The sequence below is a fragment of the Sitophilus oryzae genome, unplaced genomic scaffold (assembly GCF_002938485.1).
Source record: "Sitophilus oryzae breed Bouriz unplaced genomic scaffold, Soryzae_2.0 scaffold_1644_pilon_pilon, whole genome shotgun sequence".
NCBI classification, from domain to species: Eukaryota; Metazoa; Arthropoda; class Insecta; order Coleoptera; family Curculionidae; genus Sitophilus; species Sitophilus oryzae.
Window position 1 is genome coordinate 28,727 of NW_022146330.1, and position 27,300 is coordinate 56,026.

Below are 27,300 nucleotides of genomic sequence, written 5' to 3' on the forward strand. Positions count from 1 at the left end.
AAGTGCGTACGATATTGTTTATTAACTATTTTTAAAAACCAAAAATATGGAGATACTCTAAAAAGAATGCTTGCAAAGGGTGATGCTGGGAACTGCTGTTCTTAAAAATGCATTATCCGAGTATTTAATACGATTTATACAGTTAATTTTCTATACTGCGCCCTTATAAAGATTGTTTAAATAAATAAACTAAATAATGAACGTTTTGCATCCGGCAACCAATAATGCACGTATGTGTATTATTGGTTGCCGGATAAGGACTAATGAAATTGCCATGACAAGGACTACAATGACGTCACATAGCGAGTAGTTTTCGCATGCACCTGGCGGACACTTTTGGCTGAATGAGCAGTCCTATTAGATTAACTGTTCTTGGGCAGTTTCTATAACTTCCTTCAGTGTGTTGATCGTCAAAAGTGGTGGGTCATCTGCCATGGCCTCTCTCCTGGCCCCGTCTTTGGCTAGTCTGTCTGCTTCCTGATTGCCCACCACATTGCTGTGGCGTGGCACACAGCACAGAGTGGCCCCGCCTTGACGTAGTCAGGACAGTGCTTCTCGGATTCCATCACAGTTTTCGATCTCTCTGATTGCATGGTGATGCTTCTTAAAGCGGCCAAACTGTCAGAGTATATCACTATATCCCTATTGGTCTATCAGCAATTTTCTCTCGTATACAAGTAGCCGCTTCCTTAATATATATTTTTTTGTTTTAAAAATTCACGAATCATATTTTGTAAACATTCATTTTCAAAGATCATTATGACACGGTTTTTTATCATACAGTACGATCATGATGAGATTTGAAAAAAACACATTTATCGTCTAAAAATGCACGACTCACGTTTTGTAAACGTTCAATGTAAATAGTCAATTTCAAAGATCACTATGACGCCGTTTTTTATCGTACTACGATTCTAAGACAATTTATTTTTACAAAGAAACTATTTGGCAAAAGCATCTTGTCTCAGATTGAATTTTAGAGCAAATGAGTTAACCGAAAGTGGTAAAAAAAAGACCTTCCATAACTCAAGGTCTCATGTGACGTCACCTGCCCCGCCCCCTTATCTCGACACTAACTTGATTTACAACTCGCACTAAACGAGTTAAATTAACTTTCATTAACTTAAAACGAAACAGCGGTGCTAATTAGTTTTGCAACGTTGCACGAGAGGGAGTTCGGGATTATATTTTAGACCCTTTTCGTTAGGGAGGTGTAAATGGTATCGATATATAAACTATCGATTATGTTTTAAATAGTATCTTAACCTGCGGTTCACTTCCAAAGATATTGATATGATATTATTCAAAGACTAATAATTCTGATCCCTAATTAAATTCTGTGAGTGAAATTCGAATTATACAGGGTAAGTCTTAAATAAGTGCAAATATTTTTAGGGCTGGTAGGTCCCGATAAAGGAAACATATTTTCTCTTTACCGTTTTTCAAATAAATTTCAAAAAAAGCGAAAAAACTGATTTTTCGCTAAAATTTTGAGAATCACTGGATTTTTTTTTGCAAATTTTCATATTTCTTTTGCACAAAAAACTTTATAGGCGTGTTATTATTTGCACTTATTTAAGGCTCACCCTGTATAATTATTTCCAGTTTTTATTTTAGTGTGAGCTTAAAATTTTCTGTCTAAAAATTGTCTTGTTTTAAAAATGGATCAGTATATATTATGACTATGATCTAAAAAAATCTACTATATATAAAAAATATACAGAATTCCATATAAAGAAATAGAATTTTAGTGTAAAAATATATTTAAATAATTCTCTCTATAAAATTACTTAAAAACCAACGCTAGAATTGTTCGCATATATTAAAAATATTGTAGTGAAAATATCAAAAAAATGCTATAAATATACAATAATGATACATTACCTTTTTTAAAGACATTCAGGCTATCGATATTTTTGTACCCATTCTTACCTCAGTAATTCAGTTCAAGCTGATCTTTTTTGCTAGGAAGATAATGTGATACTTGCATAAAGAACCTCACCAAAGTTCTTTTGTTTCTTTTGTAATTTTCATAATTAAAAAGAGCAGCAGAATTATCGTAGTTAATCGTATCTTTCCTACACCACCTAGATTATACTTTAGAGTAATATAACTTGAGAGTTAGGAAAGAATTAGTTCACTATAGTTATCTTATAACTATAGTTAAGTCGGCAAAATTATTATCGTCGCCAAATCAAAATAATTACCGTTTTCCAAGTCAAGATATCACTGCAACCAACGTGTCAAGGGACAAACAATAGAACAAGTGACCCCAATAAAGTATTTAGGATAGCAATAGTCAGTGCGACCCGAAAAGAGAAATATTTTCAAGAATTGAGCAAGATTGTCGTTATGAACCGCCATGTTCCAATTTCAGATAAACCATATCTAAAAATGTCAAAAGTTGACATATGATATATTATTCTATTCAGAGTGTCATTTTCTATCGAATAAAGTTAAAAAAATACCGAGGGTCGCATTTAAAAATCAAAAGTTTGGTTTGGTTTGGTCGTAGTAATTTCCGGTAAAACAGGAAGTGACCAAAAACAATTAAATACGTCAATCAATCCTAATTTATGTCATATACTAACATATCAAATCTGGTGTTTTTATGTGAAAAAATAAAAAAGTTATAGGGGGTGAGCCACTTTTGAGACGCGCCCTGTATATCGAGGTCGGGGATTCACTTGAAAGACAACGCACTCGTAATACGACAAATAATTAAAACCGGTTCGAAAAACTAACGTTTTATTTGCTAGTGCTATGACTGCTATGGAGTGTTGCTGTGCTGCTGTTAAAAATTTATCGTAAAGATATATAAAAATCTAAGCCTTTTATAAAAAGACAAATATTTTTAATGACTTGAATCTTTTCTAAAACGATCATTTAAATCTTTCAAAAAATTTAAGCTTTTTTTAGTGACTTTAAATTCTTTGTCTATTTCGGAATATAGATTTAAATCACATATCAATTTTAGAGTTACTTAAATTTTACGGTTTAAATGATCTTTCGAAAAATGACTTAAAATCAAATGACCTAAGTCATCAAAATTATTAAAAATGAGTTAAAAATTTAAAAAAGACTTAAGTTTTCGGTGATCTTGCAGCTCTGCGTGTAATTGCTTCTTCATGCCTGTATTTCCCTCTTTGATTGAGGTTAAAATGCTTAAAATACACACAATCAAACTTATATGGAATCACTCTTTATTTCTGACTAAATTTCTTGCTGGGATAAAAATTGGTATACAACTTTAAGATAAAGCTTTTTGTTAAAAAAAAAAGAATAAACGGCTGCTGCGATTTATTTTCTTTTGAATTTTGTGTTCAGTAGTAAAATCACGATTGTCCAGTAATTTTCATTCGATCCAAAAAAACAAAAAAAAATGCCTTTTGTTGGATTAACAGATGTATAGAGGGGAAGAATTATTGCTCTCACCGAACAAGGAATGCTCCAAAGAGGCGTAGCAGAGATAGTAGGCGTTACCCAGGGTGTTGTATCGAAAACATATGCAAGGTACTTGGAATTAGGAACACACAAGGATAGGCCCAGACAAAGTGGTCAAAGAGTCACTGACTGAACAACAAGACCGCCTTGTGGACCAAATTGCTAGAATAAATCCCAATCTTTCTCATCCAGAGCTACAAAGACAACTTCTGGCAGCTACAAGTGTGAACGTTTTAATTGAAACCATAACAAAAAAGCTTCGTGCTCGAGGATTTTACAGTAGGAGAGAGTTACGGATCTCACAGTTATCTCGGCAAAATAAAATTGACTGGCTAAATTGATACCTTCAACATCAAAACTGGACAACTGAGAATTGGCAAAATGTTCTTTTTTCGGATGAGACCAGAATTGGCCTAAGATCAGATAACCATCGAATTCGGGTTCTCAGAGCTGCAGAAAGACGAGCAGGACTTCTGGCTGCCAAATCCAGGGTAGGTATTATACTGGGAGCACAAACTCCATTGTTACCACTTCAACAAACTTTAACGCGTCGGAGATATGTTGACTTGGTGGTAGACCCAATCGTTAATCTTCGGAGAGCAGCAATTGGTTATAATTTTAACTTCTTGTACGATAGTGCACCTCTCCATACCAGCAGAGTGACTAGAGAATGTCTTGAAACGGAAGGTGTCATAGTTTTGGTCTGGCCTGCAGGTTCACCAGATCTAAGCCCTATCGAACACTTGTGTGACTAGCTCAAAAGAAGGGTTAGAGCTCGTCGAAACAATCCAGGAAATCTAGCACAGTTTATTGATGTAGCATTAGCAGAATGGGAAAACATACCCTAAGACAACGTTGATAATTTAATAAGAAGCATGCTAGCGCAAATAGAAACTTGCATAAGGGCTAGAGGTGGCAACAAGGAATATTAAAATTATCAATTTTCTTTTTGATTTTGCTGTTGAGCCATTAAAAATTTAAATTTTAATTTCGTTTCAGAACCCCAAAAAATACCATTTTGTTTATTTTGGGAACTTTTTTGGGATTTTTTTTATTGCTTTATGGATTATTTTTCATTAAAAGTCATTGGTAAGGACTGAGTTTTATTCATTAACACAAAATTTTCATACGACTCAAAAATTATGAAAAATAATAGATGGCTCCATATAAGTTTGGTTGTGTGTACTTTTACTTATTTTAGTTGTTTCGAAAAAAAGTGTTCAAAAATAGAACTATAACAAACATAATTACTTGTCCACATGCAATTAAACTATAATTACTGTTCGTGATTTTATACTGTCACGTACGTCCCTAGTTCAATTTTATTTTTAAAATTCTATAAAAATGTATGACCCAAATAAAAAGTTCAATCCCTTTCGTGCACTACAGCTCCGGCCATATTTTATCGACCACTCCAGAAGTGGAATAGTCAGCTTCATTTGTTTGAACAGCAGATTCTCTCGAACGTAAAAATGCTGTCGGTGCCGATACATCATTGTTATTCCTGAGTGACGTTGACCGATACCCGATACGTCTGGATGCGACAGAGGGATAAAATGAAGGAGCTCAGAATAGACAAAGCGGAAATTAATAGGTATATAGTCTAAGATCCGGCTGCAGGATTATTACGCTCAGCACGTAGTTCTAATCTAATGTTCTAATCTAATTTAGCAAAATCTAATTTTTATGTATATTTATTAATAAACAGGGTGTTCTTGCGGAAGTTTACCATTTTCATTTATTGATAAAAAGTACTCGGCAATTGATTAGAATTGCGTTTTAGCGTTAGGAGCGTTTTAGCTTAGAGCGTGTTTTGATTGCTTTGGTTAGATTTGGTTTGGTTTGTTGGTTTATTTTTGTTTATTTTCGTTTTTTTCTCTGTACAGTATTAGTCTCTAAATTACAGTATCTAGGTTAAGTTCATACCTGTTACAAGAAACGTGTTTAGAATGTAAAGTAGGAACACGTTCGTGTAACTGATTCCAGATATTCTAAAGTCGGAAAAAGGATAATGATGCATTTCCGCAGAGAAATATTTATGATTTTGTGTTTGGGAGGCTTCTAGCACAGAATATCTAGCTACGCAAACTAGATATTCTGTGCTCTTCATTCTAAGGGTTGTTCACCACATACGACACGAGGTATTGTAGCTAAACGATTAGATTTTTTGCAAATTGTAAGTTTTGGGTTCGTTGAAGGACTATTAGAGCTACAATTTAAAAATATTTTTACAAGATACAGAGTGCTCCAAATAAATAAAAAATATCAAAGTTGTATTTTTTTAAATGGAACACCCTGTATATTATTATATTTTTAGTTTCTACGATTAAAGTAAAAGTAAATTTGATTAAGGTTTATCACACCTAAACCTTACCGTTTTTTAAATATTTTCAATTTTGTGGAATTGTAGTAAAAATTTAAAGGTTTGAGATAAATAAGACACTGTCTTATTTATCTCAAACCAATAATCAACGAGAATATTGGTATAATTTAATAAAATTACTGTAAATACTATAAATAATGAATTGTTTATAATTGAGCTGTAATGTATGTATTATTAATCCGATAAATGATGGAGATTTATAAACACTTGTGATTGATTAAAATTTTATTGCAAGATGAAACTTTTGTTATAGTCTATAAAATGAATAACTTTGAATTTTGACCCTTATTTTTTACCAACATGGTAAATATAAAATCCCTCTGTCAAAAAGTTACTGATATTCTTTAAATTGAGTGCCTGAACGAATCAGATAGGTAACTCTTTTTACTTTCGTGAAATAGAAAAGGAAAATAATAAAACAAGTGACAGTTCTTCCTCTTCTTGCAAAAATCAACACAAAATGTCATAATTCTTAAAAGTAAAATGTCATCAGCTTTTGACATTTCTAAATATCAGACCAATGCCGTCTCTAATAGAACAGCCTCGGAGCGAGATTTATGACGTCACGCTAGTTAGATATTACGGATTAATAAATATGTTGTAGAATACATGGAAAACATAATTATTCCTCGTATTTTTTGTTTGTATTTTAAAAATGATATAGTTTACATGAAATATACGTAATATACAGTTAATAAATACAATATATATACCTATTTATAGTAATAAATACTTTGCAAATAAACTATGAACCATACAAATGCAGCAAATGTTTTTCAATATATAAATAATGAATAGGGACATAAGATAATGGGTAAAATGTAAAATATATTTTAAATTTTGGGGTTGTCGATCTAATCTAACAAAAAACATTCAATATCTACTAATAGTGTGTATTATTATTTGCATTCACAAAATTTATATGTATATTTGCAAGTATCAATGTTCGAAAATTATATTTGCAAATAATACACTATCATAGAAAAAAATGCGTCAGTGATGGCCATGAAATAAAGATCGCTGTCATTTTATATGTAAAATTATTCTAAAATGTTTGATTTTTTGTAGGATAAATTTTGAGAATGCAAATAAAATATATCACTATTAGTAGATATTGAATTTTTTGTTAAATTAGATCGATTTTCAAACAAAATTTAAAATATATTTTTATTTACCAATATCTTATGTACCTATTCATTATTTAATAGGCATACCTATTCATTATTATAAATATGTATATATATATATATATATATATATATATATATATATATATATATATATATATATATATATATATATATATATATATATATATATATTGTATTTATTAACTGTATGTTATGTATATTTCATGTAAAATATCATTTTTAAAATACAAACTAAAATACGAGGAATATTATGTTTTCCATCACATGATTCTTAAACATATTTGATTAATCATTAGTAATCTAGTGACGTCAAAAATCTCACGAGCTATTCTACTAGAGACGGCATTATCTGCATGGCCAAGTTGCTAACCTAATAAAATTAACACTAGAAAAGCCGTGGGAACTGTCAAATTCAAAGTTATTCGTTTACAGACTATAACAACATTCTGAGAATTCGAATAGTGAATTGAATAATGACAAGTAAAAAAGACAGCGATTTATAGTGACAATTTGGTTATGCAAAATTTAGAGTGACAATTTTGATTATACAAAGAAATACATATTCTGAGTTTGCAACGATTAACATTACTTTAAAACTAAATCTCCAACATGAATTATGAACAAAACGTTTAAACAAAAACAGACCACAGACTACACAAAACAAATTGTTGGTTAGTAGTAGTCAGAAGTCAGAGATATAGATATAGTAGTATTTTGGTTTAATGGCCACAGCTATCCGGCCGGGTAATAGAATTATCGTTTTTTAATAAAAATTAAAAAAACATTATAGAATTATAAAGCTAGAATAGTATATTTTTTATATTAACTCTGATTTTTTGAGGTTTATAAAAAGTATTCATAAAAAAATATATATCCTTCAAATCTTTAACAGCTGTTAGTAAGACACACACAATTTTTTTTTGATTTTTGATATTTCCACTGAAGCACACCAACGATAACGAACGTAAATAAAAACGGTTAAACAATAAAACGAACAGGCAAACAATAGAAATATAATACTTAATTCTTCTTTATTTTCATCACGTCAACTGAGACGGTAAAGTTTCCGTTCTAGCTGAATAATAAACTGGAAGCTTCCTCCCGAAGATACGCCGACATTGTTGAAAATTCCGGGGTTTTCATCAACGGGAAACAGCTTCATTTTCCTTTCAATCCCTGCTTTTCGGTGTGCTATTTACCGCAATATTTCCCAATGTAATTTAATAGAACCCTTTAATAATGGTTTTGCAAGTCAAATATTGCTCTGCTAACATAGCGGATCAATACTTGTCGAAGCTATGATTAGAAAATCAACAAATTCAAAATAAAAAAAGTTTTGAGTTAAAGAATATCTTGTGAGCTCTATAATCGAAAAATGTACCATTGCGATAAAAAAAAGTAGTACAAGAATTAGTAGTCCCAGATAGAACTCCTGGTCTATGAGGATATCGAGAAGTAGATATCGTCATCACTATGAAAACAATATCCTAATAGTTTTTATCCCTAATGCATCTGCAATGTCCCTTATGGGAACCCCATCCCTTTTTGCTCTGAAGTTAAAGGAATTTTTTAAAAATTACGTGACATTGACACAAGAATTCTGATGACACTGAGTTATCAGTTTGAAAGAAAATATTTTATTATAGACCAGCAGATTATAGTTATTAATGATACAAGTTCGATACAAACATAATAATGAAACGTGTGTAACGTTAAGCCACGAGGCGTTAGCCGAGTGGCTTAGTTACACAAGTTCCATTAAAAAGTTTGAAGTTTGAGTCGTATCAAACGCGTATCATTCAAAATTTAATCTACGACACGACACGAAGGACGATCCAAAGAGATTTGATTTAATTTAAAATATCAGAGATATTCTCATAAAAATTAAAATTCAAAATTATCAGGTGCCCATATTAGTCGACGCCGTGGTAATCGTGCTTGTTGATTGTTTCCATTTTGACTTTGACAACTCAATTATTGATGTTCAATTTTGTGTTATACGTTCAGTTTTAGTAAAAGCAAAAAATAATATTAATATGGGTGATTCTGATTCTGAAAGTGTCCCTTCGGATATTGAAGGCATTGCGCACAACGTTGTCGATTCCCTACTTCCCGAAAAATCAAGACAAACGTACAGAGCAAGCCTATGTAAAACGAAGATTGGTGTAAAGGGAAAGGAATCGAGAACAGTAGTAACGAAAAGGTTCTCCTGGCATATTTTGAACATCTTTCAAAACATATATTATTATTCCATGCTACGTTCAGTTATATCAGTGAAGAAAAATACAGATATTAGTAAGTACGGTATTTAATTGCATTTCTAAAAAGAAAATCGGAAGGATTTCGGTCAAAAAAATCAAGAATTTTAAGAAAAGAAGACTCGTTTTTTGTTGGAAGCTGATGATAAAACTTATTTCCTGACAAAAGTTTCATTGATAGTGGGACTTGCGGGAGCCTGCCGGCGGCGTATCGAGTTGACAAATCTGCAGCTGCAAAATATTAAAGATAAAGGACATGCATTTATGTCATTATTCCATTTACGAAAACAAAGATATCACGAGATTTTGTTATACCGAAAGGGAATGTTGAAGGAATAAATATGGTGGAAATGGTTCGAACATGGGGTACAGAAATGGAAAATGTATTAAGCAACCCGTTGGCATTAATACTTTAGGGAAAATTCCGAATAAAATAACATTGTTCCTAAGTCTTCCAAATCCACAACAATACACTGGACATTGTTTCCGTAGATCGTTCAGGAGTGGATTTATTAACTGTTAAAAGACATGGTGGTTAGCGCTCTAACACAGTGGCAGAGAGCTATATAGAAAATCCAAAGAAAATAAGAAAAAGTGTCATGTATTATTTTGGGTAACATTTTTGGTAATGATGGGTCTTCAACAAGTTCAAGCACTCAGGAAATAAAACTTTCTAAAAATTCAACTCGCCTGTCATCGTCTGGAATTAATTTAACCAATTGTACTGGTATTATAATTAATGTTTACAATAAATAAACGTATTTAGGTACCTTTTTTTGCTTGTTTCTTATTTTAAAATTTGCATGTTATTATGTGTGAATTTGGTTAGGTATAATAATGATGTAATAATGACATCCAAATGACAATGTTAAATGTGTCATAATGACATTGTCGTAGATTAAATCTAGTCTTCTTATTCAAAGATTAAATCATATTTTGTTGTGGTACTTTTTTTATCGCAATGATACAGCGATTTATTCAGCATCTATACATCAGCGTGTTTTAAAAAACATGTGCCATCTCTCGTGGAGAGATTCCTCAAATCATAAAAAATAGTTTTTATACGGAACCCTCAAAGGACGAGCACTTGTCCGTTTTCTAATAGTCAAAGAAAATAGGCCTTTAAATATTAAGTTTTGGTAAAAACTTGAATTTTTTGATATAAGTTACTTTGAAAGATCTAAAATCGAAGTGAGAAAAGATTTTTTAAATTCACCCCCGAGAAGGGTGAAATAAATAAATTAAATTATTTTTTCCAAAATTTCGGAGAAACAGTAAGAACTAGAAAAAAAAAGTTAATAAAAGTTGTAAAGCGTCCAATTTTACATAAAAATGGTCTCTATAGTTTTTTTGCTCAAATCAAAATTAACCGAGATAGGGTGGCTGGAAGCTAGGGGATAATAGTAGAAATTAAAAAAAAATTATAAGTTGCTGAAAAATTCATATATTTTAATTCAATTTGTTTCGAAAATTATAAATTTTATTTAAGATTTTTTAAATTAACCCCGAGAAGGGGTGAAAAATATAAATAAAGTGTTTTTTTTTTCAAATTTCCAAAGTAAGGACTAGTAATTTTTCAATAAAAGCTGTCCTCTAGCTTCTAGCCTCGGTTAATTTTGATTTGAGCAAAAAAAATACAGACCATTTTTACGTAAAATTAGACGCTCTACAACATTTGACCTTTTAGTCGCTTGTCGCTTCTCCTAAATTATGAAAGAATAATTTTATTTATTTAATTTACTAGGGAATTAATTTTTTGGATCTCTCAAAGTAAACGTCCATATGAAAAAGTCAAGTTTTTACCAAACCTTAGTTTTTGAAGGCCTATTTTCTTGGACTATTAATTTACATGTTTTTTCTTTTGGATCTTACAAAGTAACGCATATGAAAAAGTTAAGTTTTTACCAAAACTTCGTTTTTGAAGGCCTATTTTCTTGGACTATTAATTTACATGTTTTTTTCTTTTTTTCAGGTGAGTGTTCATGTCCCCAACTTTATATGCATAGAGAGTGACATTTCTTTATAGTATACCAGTGCGGATACCAAAATACGGTGTATAAAGACAAGTAGGTACTTAATATAGGTAGGTAATAACCTTGTATATGAATTTTGTTTCAAAAACAAATCCGATTTTTGAACAACAAAAAATAAATAAAATCGGCTTTATGCCGTAATAAAACCAATTGAAGTGTTTTTTAAAATCCCGGGCTTTGCTCTCTTGATTTATTGACGCAAAAAATTGAGGCTTGTAATGGTTGTAATATTTAAATTCCTTCGCCGAGTGCCATAAAAGGTTTTCATAATTTCAAAGGATCTCTGATTTTTCATTAAAATATTTTTTAAAGTGATTTAAAACAGCCGCTACACTATCCCCGAAATGTTTTACGAAATATTTCTTGAAATCGGCGTTTTTGTTTCTGAATTTTTTTTAATATACTGTTTAGGTCTATAATATCGCACAATTCGTGTCCAAGAAATAATTGCCAAAGCCGATAGTCTTTCCTGGCTCATTGATGATGTAAGATAGTTTTTTACTAACTTTTCTTTTAAATTTCTAGAATGAACGTTATCCAGTTGCAAGAGTGACCGGTAATGTCAAGAATCATTTTATTAGTACAGTTCAATTTGAAAAAACGATGTTAAATTTCGAATACGTGTTGCACGTAAAGGAGGAAATTCTTCTTCAATACCTAATCCATAAATATTTTAAAATGTTCGTCACATCTTATTTTAACAAAGTAGGTAATCTTTTAAATTTTCCAGTGCTTCAGCTGAAGATTTAATGTTCAATTTTGGACTTTGTATAAAGTTACTCACCACGTTTACTTTATTAGAATTGCATGCCAGATTATTGTTGAAAATATAAATTTGAAGGTACTGATTTTTCTGCCCAATGAATTTGTATCATCATTAGACACTATATTATTATAAACTATTTTTTCCGATTCAGCTGAAATTTTGAATGCGTGTATAAGTAGTTAAAAGAACGAAGAAACACATTACTAAAATTGTATTAATCAATAATAAATATGTAAAGAAATAAAATTTATATGGTGCCAAAAAATACTGTGTTGTGAGTAATCTACCGCTCGATATATATATTCAGAATCAGCATGCAAAAAAGATAGGAATTAGCTTGAAATAATATAAGTAATATAAAAGTAGTATAAATAAGCACGAACCAGGAAATAAATAATATAACATAGATATATACAAAATATAAGCTGTGTTTAATATACACGTGATACAATTTAAAATAAAAAATAAAAAATAAATTTACAAAGTGTATCTAACTAGATTTTATTCCATTTATTATTAAATATTCAAATATACAGGTTGGTACAGAGGAAACACAGGAATGGTACAAGAAACTTACTGATGTAATATAGAGTTAATTTCATTATACAGTATGTCCCCGGATTGTCTTTACAAGAGGAAAAACTTTTTTATTATTGACATTTGGAGAAAACTGCATGAAATGTTCATAAAAAATTTTGCTTGTTCTAAAGGTTGTTCCTGGACACAAACGGTACATTGTGAGACAGGAAATTGTAGAGAGAAACAAGCCCTATAACATAGAAGACAACATTTTAATGAACAGTGCTTTCCATAAAATCAATAAAATGAAAAATATACGAAATAATAATGTTCTGATTTCTTTCGAAAATCGACATCTATGAAACTATGAATCCTTCCTGGTCACAAACGGTACATTGTGAGACAGGAAATTGTAGAGAGAAACAAGCCCTTTAACATAGGATACAACATTTTAATGAACAGTGCTTTCCATAAAATGGCGCTGCGCAAAACATTTTTTAACATGTACTTTTGAAGTGTATTTTTTAAGCGCGCACAAAAGTATATGTTAAAAAAATGATTTCAGCGGCGCAGCCCGTCTGAACGCACCTTTAGAACAAGCAAAAAATTTTATGAAGATTTCATGCATTTTTCTCCAAATGTCAATAATAAAAAACGTTTTTCCTTTTGTAAAGACAATCCGGGACATACTGTATAGTATCATACTACAAAAATACTTAACTGATATCATATAACGTCATGGTTAATTGGGCCTATTAACTTTTAGGAACCCCCTTTTTTAACATAACCATATATCAATTTATAGCGACACCATGTATATTTGAGTTTTATTCCTGCCACAAAAATTATCGAATTTTAAATTCGCCAAAAAAATAATAAAAAATTACGCTAAAAAGTGTTTTCGCAAAGCCGCATGCACAGATTAATTATTATTTTTTGATACATACTCTGTTTTCTTAGTTTTCGCTTTTTAAAATAGGACCGCTAAAACAAAAACGAGAAAATACTCTGCGTTAGTGGTATTAGTTTTGGAACAACAAAAAAAAAAACTAATCATTTATTCAACTTCAATGTCGTATGTAGCTAATTTTTAATTTATGTTAATGTTCAGTAGTATAAAAATAATAACAATAAACTTACATTTTCCCAAATAAAATTGGCAGTTTCATCGATCGCTACTCCCACTTCTCTTAATTCGCCACTATATCTGAAATTAAAAAATACATAAATATGTATTAAATATTAAGTAAGTATTAATGCAAAAAAAACGTTATTTATATTCAGGTTTTTTTTCCTTAAAACCTTCTCTACCGGTATTTACATGTGTGAAAGTAAATCGCATAGGGATCTTATTAAGTCGGAGTGAGAGAAATGCAACGGTGTGCTGTTGCGACGTTGCCACATTTCTCCGGTACTGAATTTTGAAGTTCAGATCTTTTACAAGATGTTTAAATAAGGAACTTTCGATAGGCTTGTTTTTTTTTTTCATTCAAAAATTTAAAAAAAACCTAAATGGATGGGTTTAGTCTTTTAGTGCATTGCAATTTTCGGCAATCGTGTAACTTTTTTATTTATAAAGATTTTCACATACTGTCTGCGAAGAAAATATAGCAGAAATATTAAGAAAATTTTTGAAAAAAACTACAATCAATTATTTCTAATGGATTTCAAAATATCGTTTTTTGAATTCAGAGTTCTAATATCGCGACCACTGTCGAACACCAACTAAATTCCGCTTAGTTTTACCAAAAGTGTAAATGTTTCTAACTTGCACTTAAAAATTTACAAGCTATAGTGAAAACTACAACGACTCGTTATTAAGTAAAGAAATAAAGTATCACGAGACGTAATTAAATCGTGAAGCTGAACGCATGATGTACACCCTTTCTTAGAATTTTAAGTAGTGATGGGAACTATCGAATGAATTAGACTATCGAATGGTTACTGAATGAATGATTTCAACTATCGAATGGTTTTATTCGAATAAAATCATTCATTCATTTGTATACTAAAGCATATGTGAAACCTCGCCGTGCGACTAAATGGTTATCGTTGAGCCACGACTATCGAATGCTTTTGATAAATGAAATTTAGTATTCGTTTGATTTTTGTGTGCGTCAGTGCATTATTAGTTCTCCCAAACTTTTATAACTTCGCCGTATAAATACTGTGCTATTTTTGCGTTTATTAAAATATTTAAAATACTAAAATAGTAGTTTTTTTTTTAATTTTATTTATTGATGATTGTGTGCATGTGCAGGTGGTCAAAATTTTTCCGAAAATTTGTGTGGTTTTCCGTAGTCCGATCTTTCGATTATTTAATTTTATATGGTATATGGTCTATTTTTTAATGGGAAATTTTGAGAAGTAGCAATTTTTAAGAGAGATGAGATGAACTTACAATTAATTTTATAAATACATATTTGTATTTTAGATGTTTTAATAATATGAATTAGTTGAACTTAATAATCATATTTAAGTAATGTGGTTAAGTAAATGGTGAACTCAAACTATGGGGTGAGAAAATTAAAATGAAAGTTTTACACGTGCCAATTTAAAAAAAATGTTAACGATGTTTGTATTTTGTTTATGCTAATTCTCTTACATGTAGTTTTTTGCGAAGAAATATTTAATTTATTTTTTAAAGTAAATGTCAGCAAAAGTAAATATAACTTTTAAATAGTAATATAAAGCACCTAATATAAATAATTTTGATTTTTAATTTTTTATTTATATTTTCCTTCCATTGCACTGCACGCTTAGAAAATTAATAAACGTTTATATTTCATGATTTTAAAATTTGTTGTTAATATAACAAATTAGTTCTGTAATTATTATTCTTTAATAAACCAACGTTGCCAAAAAATTTAGAGACTATATTATTTTTAAATATGATAATATAAATAATTTTGACATCTAATTTGTTGTTTATATTTTGCTACTACTTAAAAAAATGTTTATATTAAATGATTTTAAATTTTGTTGTTAATAGGTATAACAAATTATTACCGTTATTATTATTTATTAAACCAGCCTTTGCTTAAAAACATTATAAATCATTTTCCTATATCCAAAATAACAAGTATTATTGCAGTGTAACAACAGAATATTAATAAAAAAAATGCACAATATATAGACATACTATCCCTAACAAGCCCTAACTAACTAAAGCCAAACAATAATATTCTTTGCTAATATCAACTAATACCAAAATATGGCAACAGCGCCCTTCATAATATATTTTCTGTGTAAACACTAGCACCTCAATAAAAAAAAATAATGTGTCCTTATTTTTATCTGACTCCGCAAAAAATCAAAGATGCCGGCTTCTTTCATAGCATTGCCACCGACCGCTGTCGGGTTTCTCGGAAAGAAACCTACGTCGCCGGGCGACAACTAAAATCCAGTTAATATTTTATTATAATCGATCCTGAGGAATAAATGAATTTCATAAATGAATGAATTTTATAAATGAATGGGGTTTTTGCTGCCGAATTACTAGAATACAATATTTCAAGGCAGATGACGGATCTATTCGATAATTTTTATTCGAATAGTTTTCAGCGAATGTTTTCTTACTAGCTATCGAATTATTCGAATGAATTGCAACTATCGAATGTTTCGATAGTATTCATTCGATAGTTCCCACTACTAGTTGTGACTGAAGTATTTGAAATAAATATAAACCCAAAGAACGGTTTACTGGACATGTAAAAAATGTAGAAAATTAATTTTCTACGCGTAAAAAATACAGTAGAAAATATAACAAATTTTCCCTACTCAACCATGAAGATCATGTAAACAATCTACATCGAAATGGTAATATATATGGCCTCACCTGACAGTCTGCCGTCAAACGTAGGGCTCGTGGCGACCTTATTCCCTGGCTATACCGGATCTATTCGATAATTTTTATTCGAATAGTTTTCAACGAATGTTTTCTTACTAACTATCGAATTATTCGAATGAATTGCAACTATCGAATGTTTCGATAGTATTCATTCGATAGTTCCCACTACTAATTTTAAGTACTGATATGGTACTGATTGAGTCGACCGCGACGAATCTGCTATATCCCTTTTCGCGTCTCTTAGCAATGTGCACAGTTTCTCGGTTTATTTCATACGTTTGGCAACGTTTTTACTGTTCTCTCTTTGTTCAGTGCATTATAAACGCATTGTACTCATTGTACCTTTGCCAGAATAATTTTACCTCTTTCACATCTGCTATACTTTCGAATTTGGGACGAAATAGATTTATGGTAAAATTTAAAATCCCCAAATAAAACCCTCCTTATTTTCTTTACCCACCGTATGTATTTTATTCACACTTATTTATCTACACACCCCGTATATAAAAACAATCATTAAGCAAATTCCGTTAACCTCGCTGAACTTTGCATCCCATCTACATTAAACGCTTTCATTAATTTTACCGACCCAAACGACGATAACAAATTATTAATCGATCGCACATTATAACAAAATATATTATTTACCTGACGTAGGACCACACCATTAGGGTGATGAAGGCCACGGCCATGCCCAAATTGCACAGGTTGGCCAGGGAGTAGAGGCCGAAAAGGCCGAACAGGCCGGACGTGACGTAGAAGAAGACGGCCAGCGCGAAAAACACTGCGGGCGTTCGCGCCGACTTGAAGATGTTTTTGCTCTCGTTGTGGGACTTGAACTGGAGGAACGTCTCTTCGATGTCCTGAAAAGAAGTTAAAAAAAAAGATTTACCAGGTTTTCACGAAAATTGATCATTAAAACAAGCATGATGCAATCAGAGATACAGGGTAGCACCTCTCATACAACACGGAGGCTCCAAGGAGAACGACAATTTGTATAGATATTAAATTTTGTGAGCATATAATATGGTAGTTAATTTAGAGCATTTTTAAAAAGTATAGAAATAAGTGCAGATAATTTAAGGGGTGATAGATCTGGCCAAAAGAAACATATTTTCTCTCTCTTTATCATTTTTAAAGTAAATTAAAAATAACCGAGTTAATTAACCGAGAGAGAATTTAGAATGAGTGGGAGGGGGGTTAATCACTTCGACCTTACAGATCCATTGTGTCCCCCTTTCTTCAATCATAACTCATCATACAGTCCCAGGGCTCTGACAAAAGCCAGTATCTGGGACGGTTTTATAGAGGGTAGTTCTCCATCTCCAATATCAGTCGTACCAAAATTCATGGCACGAATGGTTGTCGTCTCGGCGCACTCAGTGATGAGGTGTACTGGTGTTTCCCCATCTTCCCCACAGAATCTGCATTCGCCGTTTCTTCTTAGTTTCAATCTACTGAGGTGTTCATTGAGGAGACAGTGTCCTGTTAAAACCCCGTGACAATCCGAAGATTGTTCTACTCAGACCCAGGAAGATCTGTGATTTTTCTTCATCATAAGCCCTCAGAAACTTCTTCGAGTGTCTTAGACCATTGGAAAATTTCCATTCCAGGTTGCGGATGGAATCTTCCAAGTTCTTGAGTTCCGCCTTGAGTTGGTTACCACTTGGAAAGCAGAACGGTTCTGGTTCAGTTAGTGGAGTGTTCGCTGCTTTCCTAGCTAGATTATTTGCTTTTTCATTGCCTTCTATCCCTTGGTGAGCAGGCACCCAGTGTAGGAGGACTTTGTTTTCTTTGCCTAATTTATTCAGCTTCTCTATGCATTCTTTGACCAATTTCGAATTGATTGATACTGAGTTGATCGCCTTTAACGCTGCTTGACTATCAGATAAGATGGCTATTTCTTGTTTCCGATAGTTCCTATCTAAGATAAGTTGTACGCATCTCTCGATAGCGTAGATTTCTGCCTGTAGGATACTAGGGTAAGTGCCCATTAGTTCGGAGTAATTAGCTCTCGGCCCAAACACTCCGATCCCTGTTCCCGTATTGGTTTTGGAAGCACCAGTATACCAAGTTATGGTATGGTCTTTTAACTGCTGGGCAAGCGTTTCGCTCTTCCAATCCTTCTTATTGCTCAATACTACATTGACATGTTTGTCAAAGTTGTACGTTTTTGGCATATCGTCCAATGGGAGTTGCAGGAGTGGTATTTCTTTTTTGAGGGTGTTCCAAGCCCCTGATCTGACAATTCTCCCAGTACTAATTCCGTTAGTGACCATTCTAATCATTGTCGCATTGGCATATCTACCAATGACAATGTGCAGTGGTGTTAGATCTAGAATGACCTCCATTGCTGCTGTTGGACAGGTTCTCATGGCTCCTGTGATGCAAACGCATGCTAGTCTCTGGACTTTGCATAGGTTTAGCCTTGCCGTTCGTTGCTCTAGTTTTGTGTACCAGGCAACTGCTCCATAAGTAATCATGGGTCTTACTATCATGGTATACATCCAGCGCAAAATGTTAGGGGAGCAGCCCCATCTATTTCCGGCCAGTCTTCTGCATATCATGAGAGCCTTTATGGCTTTGCTGGTAGTGTTCTTAATATGCCTGTTCCACAGGAGTTTACTGTCCAGGGTTATTCCGAGGTATTTAACTTCCTGTGTTGGCAGTATTTCCTTTCCATCTAGTTGGATTCTTTTCAAGTTTTTCAGACTTCGCCTTCTGGCGAATGGCACTATCGCGGTTTTGTCTGAGTTGATACTCAGCCCGACCGTCCTACACCATCTGTCAGTGATACGGAGTCCTCTTTGGATAATATCACACAAGGTGCCTTCGTGTTTCCCCCGAGCGATCATGACTACGTCATCTGCATACCCAATGCAGTGTATTCCCGCTAGAGTTAATTCATCTAGTAGTTCATCCACCACCAAGCTCCACAGCAAAGGGGGGGTTACTCCACCTTGTGGTAACCTTGTGTAACTCCACCTTGTGTAACCGAGTTATTTAACTTTGAACATTTTGGGAACCGCTGAAATTAATTGATTTTAGGACTCTAGAAGAAACATCTTCAAAAAATACTATTAAGATTGCCTACCCCAAAGACAAAGATTTTCCTAAATAGTTTCATCTTTATGATTTGGCTTCAGTAATCAAAATATTGTAAAAGTTGACAACAATTTGAAATTATCGTAGAGTGAAAAATTTACGGAGGTACATAAAAAATGTAAAACCAAAAAAATATTTTCCAAATAAAATATTTCAAAACGTTAATAAAAAACGGTATTTTTCAATATTTTTCCCTACATTTGACAATATTTTAAAATATATTTATAATAAATGACGTTATAAATACCTTTTCCAATTGGTCCTTGTACATGGCACTGAATTCGTCCCCTCCCATCTTCTTCTTCTTGTTGAATTGTTCGATGGCCTTGTCCTTAACCTTCCTATGTTCGGTCTCGATGGCTTCCGTTTTTAAGTACGGTTTGGCACCGCCGCACACGTCCTCCATCAGCTGGATGTAGACGTCCTTGGCGTCGGCCACCGCTGCCAGATTGTTCGCCTCCGCGGTTGCCTAGACAAGAATTATCATACGGAACAATTCACAAAGTTGGCAATACACTTTTAGGGGATTTTAAGATAATTGATTGATGACGCTGCTAAAACAAATTGTCGATACATGTTAACCAGGAAATAACAACCCAAAATGAGACAATATGATAAGCCCATATAAAAATACATTTTGCCTATAAATTATAGGTACATATTTGCAATTTTATATAAAAAATACATTTACAAAGAAAAAAGTTACATTTATAGCCTGTGAAACGAATAACTTTTTGAATTTGACAGTTCCCGCGGGCTTTTCTAGTGTTAATTTTATTAGGTTAGCAACTTGCGGCCATGCATTTTTCTTTGTTGTCTGATATTTAGAAATGTCAAAAGCTGATGACATTTTACTTTTGACAATTATGACATTTCGTGTCGATTTTTGAGAAGAAAAAGAACTGTCACTTGTTTTATTATTTTCCTTTTCTATTTCACGAAACTAAAAAAGAGTTACCTATCTGATTAGTAACTTTTTTGACAGAGGGATTTTATATTTGCCATGTTGGTGAAAAATAACGGCCAAAATTCAAAGTTATTTAATAGACTATACTTAGGCGTTATTAAATTGAAAAAAAAAATAATGTAAGCATATACGTTGCAAACCGCTAATCAATCATAAAATAACTCTTAAAAAAGCCATAAAAAATTGCTATTCGATTAAAATATTTTTTTAGCTGCGTTCAGCAATATGACAACTAATCTTGCCTTGAACGCAGTCTATGCTTAAAAACTTTAATTAGGATAAATAAATCCATTGTTTACGCACGGTTTTATAAGGTCAAATATTAAAAAAAAGTTAATTGATAAGGATTATCCCTTCAAAAAAAAGAAACAAGATCTAATTTTTAAGAAATACACATGCATTACGATTAAAATGATTATTTGTTTTCAATTTAACAATTAAAAATAAACTTTCAAGGATATAGAATAATAATATTCTAATTGAACTAATAGATATTAGGTAATATCATATTGCTATTTAAAAATAATTACTTATAGAATTTTATAAATATATCTATCTTACGCCCACCGAAATACCAAAAATGATTCAAAATTTTTTAATAGATTCGATTTTAAAATATAAGGTACATTACATAGGAAAATTTATGTACTTTATTAACGAATTAATTTCTTATCTTTTATACTCTTTAATACACCTTAAATAATCTTTGTTGTTTTTCGAATACTTTTATATTATTTTGTGTAATATAATCATTAAAATATTTCCGGTAACACTAGAAACAGCGTACCTATAATACAGGGGCGTGAAAAAAATGACTTACCACCAACATAGACTTGGGTTCGGGCAACTCGTTCCCCTCGTAGATCTGCATGTACGACTTGCAGTACTGCACGAAATCGCGCACTTTCACCTTCTCCCCGTTGATCTTCTTCAAAACCAGATTTTCCGGCGCCAACAGCATTGGTACTAAAATCCTCAGGTTGTCCTTGAATTCTTGATCGATTTCTGTAAAAAAAAAAGAAAAATTCTAACCCGTTTAAAGATATTTACACCAGGGTTGGGTAACGACGCCTAAATTAATTTTAAACCGCCATATTTGTCTATTTGAAAATATCTATTCCAGAATCAGATCCAAGAAAGAGTTCATCATTTATCCAGAACCAGAAAATTATGAATTATTACCCACACAAATTTGAGCACAATCTCAAACCCTCAGCTACACGACAAAGCTAGGGCAACTAAAACTAATTTTTTTCCATATTAAAATTTAAATATTGATTTATATTGACTTCACAACCCAACACATTATACGCGATAAACGATACACAAAACCTAGGTCGTTTTATAATTTGAGTTTTATAAACACCCAAACTGCCCAAACAGAGAGATGAAGGAAAATACGATATACCTGCGGAGTTATAATGACACAACAATCACTGTCACGCATCCTCCCATTGTACACATATTAATTTAAAATAATATGGAAGCATGGTATGCTGGACAGGGGGGATAGAGGGCATTTGCCCCCCCTGGATCACTGAAACAATAAAATAAAAGCTATCTTCTTACATCTGTAAAAAAATAATCATTATTATGAAATTGTTAGGTGTTACCTGTAAAATAATAAAAAATGTGGTAATTATTGGGAAAACTGGAAATCGTCCGATTTTCACCAAAAGTGTATACACACTATTTTGAGGTCGTAGATTACGAATCCACTTTTTTCTTGGCGGTCTCTTACCGTTTTTCAGAAAAACGGAAAATTATTTCAACATTGAGTTTTTCTTTATTTCGGCACTATAAAGTAATAATTTCACTATATTTTCATTATATTATGGTTTATCTAAAAGCCACACTTGATTGGGGATAGAAAAATGTCCAACATTTTACTGAAAAACACTTTTCTTGACAAAATAACAAAGAAAATTGAGACCAGATGGAAGTTTGACATTTGATATATCCTTCTTTCTCTCTCCTATGTAATGAGGGAGACAAATATATTCTAGACCTATTCTAGAAATTTGACAATTTACAACGTTGCCATATCTTCTATTTTTTCGGGTGATTAGGGATTTTAAATAAACTACCTATTATGAGATCGACAATAATTAAATATACACCTATATCCACAAAGTTACGCGGAAGAGTTTTGTTTACATTGGTTTTAACTTCTTTGCGGAGGGGGTTAATCTTTTTTTGATATAATATAACAAAAGATTAACACCCTCCGCATGGAAGTTGTAACCAATGCAATCAAAACTCTTTCGTGCAACTTTGTAGTTATAAATAGTCAGATCTCGTTGGTAAAATAGCAGTTATGAGAAGGAGCCGTTCTTCTGCCGACCGCCTTTCGTAATTCCAGAATGAGCGAAAAAAACACGCTAAATTTAGGTTTAGCATTGGCAACGTTTAGCATTGGCAACTTTAAATGCCAGAAACACATAAGCTTACTTCGGGTTTCTCTTATTACCGATTCTGAACCGTCCTAGAACTGTGATGCGTATGTGCAGAAGGAAATATTAAGACATTATTTCATTTGCGCATGCGCTGCAGAGTTCTAGGACGGTTCAGAATCGGTAATAACAAGAACCCAAACAAAGCTATAACCTAACATTTTCAGATAGTTTACAAATTTATTTAACAAATTTTCCTCTATTATGCATAGAATTGGTTAAAAAAGTAACAGAAAAGAGCAAAAACATTATTGATTATTGAATACCTAACAAAATATGTGCTAGAAAACCTTAAACATATGAGAAATTAAGAAAAATTCGATATTGAAATTATTTTCCGTTTTTCTCAAAAACGGTAAGAGACCGCCAAGAAAAAAGATTCGTAACGTTCAAATTCGTAATCTACGACTTCAAAATAGGGTGTATACCAATTTTGGTGAAAATCGGACGATTTCCAGTTTTCCCAATAATTACCAAAAATGTCAATTTTTTATTCATTTTTACCTTGCCCCCCCCTAAATTTCATTCTTCCGGCCATGTATGGAAGTTAATTGATTAAGTTTTTTTGACATACTATATACTATCCCTTTGTTAAATAATAAATAACAATTAGAGATATCGTTATTGGTTTATTTCTTGCACTAATCGTTGTAACTAGAGTATTTGAAATAAATATAAAACCCAAAGAACGGTTTTACAATATACAAACCTAATTTTCTACGTCTGGACATGTAAAAAATGTAGAAAATTAATTTTCTGATAATTATCATTAAAATACAGTAGAAAATATAAAATTTTCGACCTACCCAACCTGCAGATCATGTAAACAATCTACATCAAAGATGGTAATATATATGTATTCCAGGGTTTGCCACAAGAAAATTTTGATTGTGCAGAGACTTGACCATAAAAATGTATGTAGCATTGTGTGGCCATCCATGACCAATAATTGTATGAAGCCATCCAATGAGACCAAGAAAAGACATTACGTTCGCCAAATTTTAAAGTGATGATTACGAGTCTCACTTCCACTCGTTTGTATACGTCAATATCATGTCAATATATTTCATCCCATAGCTACGTCAAAATTGATGTCACGAAAGACAGAAACAAACTCAATTTCCACTGTTTGTATAATGTCAATATCATAAGTCAATATATTCATCCCCCTGCAACTACGCCAAAATTGATGTCACGAAAACGAAACTAACGATTTTATGGACAAATTAGACCGGTTAGTCTGTTTAAAAATTGTAAACAATTCAGGACAGTTTAATCGGCCAAATTTGTCTATATAAACTGCAGTTCTTGCTGATATGGGAGGAAATGAAATAGGAATTGAATATTATTCACGTATGTCTACGAGTGGAAGTGTGACGTAACGATGACGTAATTGAGCAAACCTAACCAAAGTAGGTACGTGTTATCAGAGGTGTTATGTGTTATTTAAGGAATTAAACAATCCTGTCTCTTTGATCCTGTCTATTTACCGTTTTTGACTCGACCAATAGACGGTCCTTGATTCATGATGCAGTTCATACTCTGACATTTTACTGAACACCTGAACACTGATGACGATGACGGAAAATGATATTTGTCGGTTCAAAATTTAAAGTTTACTTGCGGCCTCTTTTAATGTAACTTAGATAACTTAAAAGCAAAAAAAACAGCTTTTGTCAGCTGATTTACTGTTTTGGTATTATTTTTTATAAGAAATATGTAAATTCTCAAAATGTGTAGCACAGGCGATTGTGGTGTAGCTGTGCAATCATGGTAGCAAATGTGTAGCAAAATAACAATTGTGTAGCTTGTAGCAACTCTGATGGCCTCACCTGACAGTCTGCCTGCCCCGTCAAACGTGGGGCTCGTGGCCACCTTATTCCCTGGATGGGGCATCAGAAAACAGGCGATCTCGGAGGAAAGCAAGCCACAATGATGTGCCTCCTGAGCGATGCAGCTCAGGATGCTGGATTGTCGCTGACCTCCAGACCATTTGGTCAGTATCTGTTGACCTCCCACAGCACCATATGGAGCTTAAGTAAAGGGAATCGCCAGTCCCTCACCAAGAACTGGAGACGTTGGAAAGGCGTCTTGCTGAATCAGCAAAACTTATCGGCTGTATTCCGGCAAAGCTATAAGAAAACGAGAAAAAAATCCAGTGTAGAATTCTTTATCCCAAATAATATTTTACCATTTTTTTTATTACTGAATAATCAATCTTTATACAATTTTATGTTTACCTTATTTTTTCCAATTTTATCTCAAATTTAAAAAGGAAAAAAATCTAAATCTAACATTTCCAAATTCAGAACAACGGCGTGTGTGATTCGTCACTCATTAGAAGGTACCATGTATAGCCATCAGAGTGCAAAGAACAATGCACAACAATAAAACAATAACCTATCTGAATATTACAAATTTATACATTTTAACAGCGAGACTGTACCCTCAATGCCACGCTTTCTTTAATTTTAAGATATACCATATGATCGCCAAAAAAACGCCATCGGAGGACGGCTAGGGATAAAAATCGATGATAATTTTGCAGGAGGTCAAACCTTGGATGTCATTACTTGGTCCGTTCTCTCTTCTTTATTGAAAGGTTGAAATTGTATTTTGATATTGAGTAAAAAATATTTTTAAATGGTGTAGTTTAGAATCGAAAAAAAAAAACGTCTATAGATTGACCTCACCAAAATTATTATCATCATTTTTTCGATGCTACAGTATTTTGATTTTATAATAAAAATCACTAAGTTTAAATGTAGTAAAACACCAGATTGTTATTATCTCTGATTTTATTGATTGTTATTATTTTATTGATTTTATTGAGATTGTTATTATCTCTGATTATATAAGACTCTGATTTTAGTTGTTATCTATAAAATAATTTCAATAGTTTTTAATCTAGTTCAAAAACCCATATTATTATAAAACCAAGAATTAAGTGTGTACTAATTTAATAAAAAATATTCCATATAAGTGATACACGTTAAGAACTAATTTAATCAATAATTATTAATCAATAATTAAATCAATAGATAACAAGATTATTTTATATTTCAATTAAATTTTAGAGCATAATATATTTTATTCAAGTACCGACATATTTTAAGTAAAAATTATAAAAAATATGATTATAATAAATTAAAGTTTCAAACGAATAAAATACCAAGATTACAACAAACTTATTCAACTATAAAAATCATTAGATATGCTTAATTTGCAGTGCAACCAAGAGAAAAATTGGTTTTATTTTATCCATTCACTGAACAAAGGTGTATTATTATTTATTTTTATTTAACCATAACAAAAAAAAATACATTTAAAAATTATTGTGCATTATTATAGAAAGTTAAAATAAATAAAAATTATTGATAATAATAAGTATTAAATTCACTATACCTGTAAATGCTGCAAATCATCCTCCTGTATATTAGTGGACAAATTATAAATTTGCACAGAACTGATCATTGTGCTTAATGCAAAAATTGTAGCGCATTCTTTTACTGTACTTTTACTGTCCCAGGTCCCTTGGGTATCCAACAGAATTATAGCCACCTACAATAAATTTTAAATCGATCATAATAATTGCTTGGTGCGTTTGAACTAATTTACCTTCTCTCCTGTGGCAAGCTCGGTTAGGAACACCTCAGACCACATCAAAATGCCAGTTGTGTCCCTTTCTGAGCCCCCTTTCCACGAAAACCCGGTTAATGGAGCATCTTCCGATCCTATCCAATCGGATATATTTTGTTTTTGAACATACTAAAAAATTAATCACTTATTTAACTTAATACATTACACAATTAAAAAACTAATTACTTTCAGCACAATCAAATCAGTAATAAACCAAAATGAATAAATGGTTACATTAAACTCGATTGGAACAATAAAAATTATTATGCACGGATTTGTATTTACCTTTGAATTCATGTAACGAAGAAAGAAATCGAGTAAAAATGATTTTCCATGTCTAAAAGCTCCTGCTACTGAAACAACCACAACGTATCGGTCTTTGAGTTCGTCTTTTAATAAAACTTTTTTTAGGGCTTCTTCGTCAAGCTTGAAACTATGATCGTTATTGGCCAAAATTATCGGTACTGCTTGTGGTGTGCTCAATGTGTCCCCGATTTCGGACAAATCTAAAACAGAGAAGGAACTTAAAACTGAAAAAAATGTCCTACTTATTATGTTCATACAATATGACACAAAAAAAATATATCGCACCCTTGCTTCAAAAGTGACACAACTCAAAAATTGCATTTTTTGAGTTAATAACCTTGAGAAATTCGTAAAAAGATGCTTTATTTTCCAACAAAACCGTATTAAATTAACTTTAATGGTTTGCCGATAGATGGCATTAGTGTC

General features: G+C 32.1%; 1 protein-coding gene across 1 annotated transcript; it reads right to left on the reverse strand.

Annotated features, from left to right (window-relative positions):
• Positions 1-13,427: 13,427 nt before the first annotated feature.
• LOC115880699 (atlastin-like) lies at positions 13,428-27,074 on the reverse strand (the record flags this gene model as incomplete). The annotated part of the gene is made up of 9 exons (XM_030897980.1): positions 13,428-13,538; positions 13,695-13,761; positions 17,053-17,267; positions 19,757-19,978; positions 21,297-21,481; positions 24,762-24,933; positions 26,335-26,490; positions 26,548-26,697; positions 26,854-27,074. Coding segments are annotated over 9 exons (1,484 nt in total), but the record flags the coding sequence as incomplete, so codon positions are not given.
• Positions 27,075-27,300: the final 226 nt, after the last annotated feature.